The sequence below is a fragment of the Gavialis gangeticus genome, unplaced genomic scaffold (genome assembly GCF_001723915.1).
Source record: "Gavialis gangeticus isolate Ggan-Ray unplaced genomic scaffold, GavGan_comp1, whole genome shotgun sequence".
In the NCBI taxonomy this organism is placed as follows: domain Eukaryota; kingdom Metazoa; phylum Chordata; order Crocodylia; family Gavialidae; genus Gavialis; species Gavialis gangeticus.
Window position 1 is genome coordinate 240,452,264 of NW_017729032.1, and position 6,645 is coordinate 240,458,908.

The 6,645-nt window shown below is 43.3% G+C and overlaps 1 protein-coding gene across 1 annotated transcript in view; it reads right to left on the reverse strand.

Moving 5' to 3' along the window:
- GBE1 (1,4-alpha-glucan branching enzyme 1) overlaps positions 1-6,645 on the reverse strand; it is a gene marked incomplete at its 5' end in the record, with an annotated part of 443,948 nt that overhangs the window by 328,124 nt on the left and 109,179 nt on the right. Inside the window, one exon of the mRNA XM_019523899.1 lies at positions 358-527. Within this exon, the coding sequence (XP_019379444.1) occupies positions 358-527 (170 nt within the window). The remainder of the gene's footprint in view (positions 1-357; positions 528-6,645) is intronic.

Consider the following 6,645-nt stretch of genomic DNA (forward strand, 5'->3'; position numbering starts at 1 on the left):
TTTTTTTTTTTTTTTTTTTTTTTTTTTTTAACATTTGAATGGTATTAAAGTGTTCACTATAAAAGTAAACCTCAGTACTATTTTTTTAAAGTTTTATTGGATACCCCAGTATAAACTAACTGACAAGTGAATGTTACCAGTCTCCAACTCTATATGGATGCATGGTACCCTAGCTTGTTTTTTATTTGTTTGTAAGCACAAGCTCAAGGGTCCTTGGTTCAATTTCTCAAGTGTCAGACAACACCCAGCCATCACAATGGCAACCTGGGTCATGCAACTTTAATAACAATGACAACTGTTCTGCCTTTAAAATGCATTCTGGGAAGTAAAAAACTGAGGCAATTTTAGAATACTTACTGAAGTCACCGGTGAGAAACACTGCTTCTGCCCCTGGTGCCCATTCTTTACAATATATTCCACCATCCACAAACAGGTTGACTCCAAAAGTTTTGTAACTTTTTGAAAACTTATCAAGGCCTCCCTCATTTTCCTCAATGTTCTTCAAGTGTTGATAAAACAAAGCGTACCTAAAAGAAAGATTTTAAGAGATTTAGCAAACCATCTTATTCAGATCAGTCAGTCAGACCTACACCTGACAGGACCTTTCTTTACTGCACGCTCAAGTGAATTTTCAGTGAGGTGGCTCATTTTGATACCACCTTAGCCATATTTTCCTTTGTTTATGGCAAGCAAGCAAAACAAAATCCCAGGGAAGTTTGCATGTATAGAAGTGCATATCTTGCTAATGCTGCAATTCAGTGTAAAGTTATAAAAATGCCTGCCTCGCATACCTCTACGTTTCCTTTACTTTCCAGAAAGAGTTTGTGCTTTAGTCCCCTACACTGAAACTTGTGATCGACAGCCCAGAAGCCATAGGGTTATTAAATAATAAAAGGAGAACTTCACACTTTAAACAGCTTAGCAATTTTCTTCATGTGGCCTATAACCAATAAAAATAGGATTATAGGGAGAAATCCTATAGATTTGAAAATATCTACTGCAGCAAATACTGTAAATATAGTAGGATCTTAATAATTAATCTCTGCTTTCCAGATGTCATGCCAGGGACAGTGGTAGACACAAGCAAAAGCACATTCAGCATATAGATTTTTAATGCTAGAAATATTTGAGAACTTCCAGAGAAAAAACAACACTAGGCAGTTGCAACTTGCTTTAATAGTTTCTGCCAACCGTATCAGCTTGCTCTCCTACTTAGTCCCAATGTAGCTAGAAATGCCAAGAAATCTTTGTCAGGGCTGTAGAACTGGGGTTAAAATTGCAGTCTATGGGGCTAGTTTGCCTGGCCACCATCCCCTTGCCTAGTGCTGAATACAGAGCCTTCAGTCACCATTAACAAGCTAAAAAATGACAGGAAAAAACCAGGGCAGGTGGAAAGATGGACAGTAGCAGCATCCCACCCCCCAAACCCCTCAGGTTCTAGAGCCATGGGAAGGCAGCCCTGGCAGCCATGCCAACAAGGTATCTACAGCTCACAAGGCGGCCTGGGATCCAGATCTGGCCCACAGAGCCAATTGAACTGACTGCTCCTGCTCTAAGTTAACATTATATTGAAAATTACTAGAAAAATCCTGCCCTCTACTTTCCATTGACCCATCAATTTCAAGAGGTAAGGTACTAAGTATGGAGGAAAGACTGGTTGTTCAACTTGTTTAGATCAGGGATTGGCAGCCTATGGCCCATGGGCCAGATCAAACAACAGCCCAGGGTGTACAGGAGATAAGTGCCATGACACAGCCGTGTTATGTCTGGTCTTCTCCACAGCACTCTTTGCTGCCATCTCATACCTGCACTTACCCTCACTGCAGAGGGGCTAGGCATCAACAAGAGGACTAAACACACGTGGCTCGGGCACTCTAGAAGGCAGCTATTTGCAGAAGGTCAGGATGCAAGCTCTGGCCATCAGTAGTAGCAAAGACTGCTGACAGCTGGTTTAGGCAGTAACAACCCAGTGGGTGCACATACTTCCTTTTGGAAGTACTAAAGCATGGTGCAGTATCTACCCATACTGTGCCATGTGCATGGTGTATGATTAACTTTAACTGGTACTTTGCCACAGCGGGCATGCTAAAACTGGGGAGCGTGCCACTATAGCAAAGTAGTTGCTGATCATGTGTAGACTCACGTGATTGCTGTGTCGCAGTAGCACATCATACGGCCATGTAACGTGCCACTACAACAACATAGGGTGACGTGTAAATGCACCCAGTTAGTAACTAATCCTCCCATATACACAGGATCTAGTTTGTGTGAACCTCTTAGTAGACAATTTTATTTACTTCAGATATTTCTTTATATTCTGCTAGGGCTAAGTAGAAATGGTCAAAAGGCCCCTGGTGGAAGCTAACTATCACTTGACCAAGTGGTATGAAGTTAGAGCATAAGCAAATCAAACAGACATTCATTCGATGTATGGTGGAGCGGGCTTGAAGCCTACCCACAATGGCCACTGGAGCATTCCCGCATGCCTTCCAGGAGGCTGCCAGAATAGCCCTTCTCCCCATTCCCACCCCCCTCACCAGCTGACGACTGTCAGCAGCAGCTGGGGCAAGACAGACACTGAAGCCCTTCCCTTGCAGCAGCCCCATACAGGCAGTGGGGAACCCAGAGGCCTTATCCCAGTCCCCAATTCCCCTCTCCCCCCACCCCCCGCAAGCCAAGCAACAGTGTGCTGCTGTCTGGCAGAGGCTGCTGCAGGGGAGGAGACCCCAGAGGCCTTTTTCCACAGCCCCCCTAATCAGGCTGTGGCGCACCACCAGGCTGGGACAGCTGGACTGTGTGCCAGGCTGGGATTGGAGGCTGTCACTGAGCAATGCCAGCTGGGATGGCAGTGAGCACACTCTAAGTTAATCCTTGATGGGATCTGGCAAAGACATTCGATAAACTGCTCTAACAAAGTGCTTTCATCTAATTCCTCATCCAGTGATGTTACCTTAGCACAATCCGCCACTTTAAAAGTGCTCTAGACTCCTGAATGTTTGTTCAGTTATAGCTTTAGAGCACTTTCTGCCTGCTTAAACTAAGATAGGTGTAACATGTTGTCCTAGGCTAAGGACAGATATTACATAAATAATCAGAATCTGGACCCCTGTATGAGATTTATTTAAAAGTATGTGTTTGGAATTGGACTTTTTCAGATTTTTGTAAAAGGAGGGGAAGGGAAAGGGAAGTTCAAGATGCCCTATTTACTGGTTATTTCAATTGAAACAGAATTACCTATATTAATTTTTAGAGCAAGTGTTATGACTTCCCTGAAGGCTACTCTCTCAAAAGCTTTTATTACTAAAACTGACATTCACCTTGAAAACTGTGCAACTCAAAATAAAAATAAAAAAGCCTGAGGATATAGTAAGTGAAATTCAAAACACCTGTAAACTCATCCCCCAGCATCACTTCTGTAAAATTCACTCATGGGTGTAATGCTTCAAAACGACATCATAATTTCAGCAACCTTTTATAATCAACTTTTTATACGGCTATAAAAGTAGCCCAGTACACTAGAGACATATTTCCACCCATCCCCACACCCACCAAGAAAGAAATAAGACACCAGTGTACTTTTTTTAACTTTATTTGCATGCATTTAATCTCAGCAACAGAAGCATAAAAGAGATTTTTTTTTAAATTTAAAGAAAAGGTTAAATGCCAACACAGAGCAACTTGCTGAGACTGCCTCAGAAGTTCAACACCTGACATTTGGTAAGAGGGAAGATTATTCCATTATCGAAGGGCTTCTTGAAAGTGGAAGGAACCTTCCTTTGGAAAAAAAAATATCAATTTATTATTTTGCTATACAACAGTGCACAGCATGGTCAACATGGCAGCCATAAGTCACACAGAAGACCCCTCTAAAGAGCTGCATGCAGCACTTATCGTTTAATAAGCTATATTGCAGCAGGACTCACAGGTCTCAGACCCCACTGATGCATGCTGTTCATAATAAGACAGTTCTCTGCCTAAACAGGTCCCAGTGAAGCAATGGAAGTTTGTTATCAGTGTTAATAAAATCAGAATTCATTGTCACGAATGAAAAGATATTTTAAGTAAGCTATTTACAGAAAATAATTCAAATATCCATTTAAAACTTAGAACAGAAGCTCAACTGTTTTAAAAACACCTTGGCTGACTGCTCGTCTGTTAGCCTCATCTGTTTGCTCTTTGTTGTCTGTGGCTGTAAACCAGATTAAGTATGAGTAAAAGTGATACCAGATTTCTCCTGGGACAAAGTCTTTCATCCTGTGACAAAGCCCACTGTCCTGCTTTAAGTACCTGTGAAGACAACATTTTTTTCCCCCAAAAACAGTTGCAACTAATTCAAATTCAAATTGAAATTAATTCCAGGGACAAGCTGCCTGTACAGAAGGTTATACCTCTCCAAGGTTTTGGCTCTAATCAATTAGAACAGACTCAAACACAACATCTGTTTTTACTATAAGTATTAGGGAGGCTGAAGAGGAACGGGTTACAATAAATTATTACTGAAGATGAAGACAACCTGGGCTTCTGACTGTCTCAATAGAAAAGGATTTTTATGAAGTGTTATTGAAAAATTCAATATTTAAGCAGTGTTAAGACAGCCATCACTGGGAGAAGAGTGCACACTTGAAATTAAAGGAGAAAACCCCAAATTAACAGGATGAATGAGGCACAATTCAACACCGACTGGAAAGCAGTCAGGATTGTCACCAAGCTTCATAAAAAAGGTTGCTTGATAATATCAACCTATCATTCTTCACTACAAGGGAGGTCTGCATTTGCCTCAATAGATTAAACATTTAGATAAAAGTATTTTCTCCCATTAGAAACATCCAACTTCACCATGGAATCTAAAGCTGGCACTGCCTAAACTAAGGGAACTATATTTTACTCTTAGCTTCTAGTCTATTTCCTCCTTTATCAATAAATAAGTTTAAAAATGGTGTAGGAGAGAGGTTGCTGTTGTTCTATTTTCTGGGTTTGTTTTTTTTTTTAAATAATGATTATTAGTTCTATAAGAAAAATGACATATAAGCTCTTAGGTTTAATCCCCTTTCAACAGTTTTGACATACAGAAGAAGCAACAACAAAACATCACTATCACTTTTGGACTGCTTAGAATTTTGTTGCATCAGGACAACAAAGAACTGAATGGAAGCTGGGATTATTCCATCTTCTATGTAGACAAGTAATGCATACATTCAAGAAGTTAAAAAGGCAGCTTATGGTGCCTAATGGACACTCTTAACATCTACCTAAGGGAGCACATGTTCCACAAGCAAGATTTGCATAGAGAACAAAGTCATTTTGAAGGGAAAGTTTCCATATAAATGCATGGAAGAACAGTTGGGTTAAGAACAGTTAACCAAATTCCAGCCATTAATAAAAACTTCAGAGTATCTTTCTGAGAGATGAAGCATGAATCTCATCCTGTACCATTTATGACAGCTAGACAAAAATAAAGACAATGGAATGAGAAGGGAAGAGTCTGCACATGTAGTTTAGTGTGCATGATTTATTTTGTCCAAGAAAAATGCTAGATGAGGGCATAACTTACTCAATATCCTGAACATTACAATGAATAGTATTCAGACACTTCCTGTAGCTTCGCCCACCATGTGATATTTTTAAGTTTCCTACGGTCACTCCACAGATTCATAGAAGTCTCCTTCTGTGAAGACTTGGCTGGGTAGGCTAACTAACTATATCATAACAGCATAGGCTACAGCAAAAAAGTGGGCAAACTCTGGCCTGCAGGCCAGATCAAGCCCACCAGGCAATTTCATCCAGCCCACGGGGGCCCACCAATTAATTGTACTCTGCCCAGCACCATGCACTTTGCTCCCACTCTCAAGCGGAAGGGCCCTGGTCCCGACAGCTTCCAGGCAGAGCTGCTGCTGTTTCCATGGAGGGAACCTGCTCAGCTATCCCAGCCTCCAGCAGCTGCTCCTCGTGTCTTTGTTGCAGCACTCTGGGAAGCAGGTAGGGAAGCAACTATGTGTGGGGAGGAAGCTGCAACTGGGTGGGGGAAGCGCGGGGTCAGTGAGGATACAGATCCTGGGGCCCACACAAAACATGATAGCAGGAGCATGGAGCCCGGGTCAGCTCTGTTCCATCACGCAGACCTTGCTCCAGCTCACGTGCAGCTCCCAGGTCTTGTGCACCACCAGGGGGAGGGCAGAGGGAGCCCCACACAATGGAGCTGGCAGCCTTCGCAGCTTCCAGGACTCCACTGTAAGTAGCAGGGAGCTCCATGTGATGGAGCCAGGCCACTCAGCCCTGCTCCCTGCTTCCCTGTGGAGTCCTGGGAGCTGCACGTGGTGGCAGGGAGTGAGGGCAGGCCACTGGCTTCATCACACAGGCTCTGGCCAAGTCCCGAGAGCTGTATGTGATCTCTAAGAAATGGCACACAATAGAGGTGCGCTGGCCTGGCCCCATTTCTTGCTGCCACATGCAAGTCCTGCAACTGGCTGAGGTCACGTGTCGCAGGGGGGCTCTGTGTGAGCAGGCCATGAGCAAAACTGAGGGTCCGCTGCCTGTTGTTGCTGCTGCTGCTGCCGCCACCACCGGTGGCACCATAGGGGGATCATATGGTGGGGGAGGGAGGCCCACACTTAATCTAACCCTTACCCCCCCCCCCCCCCCCCCCCC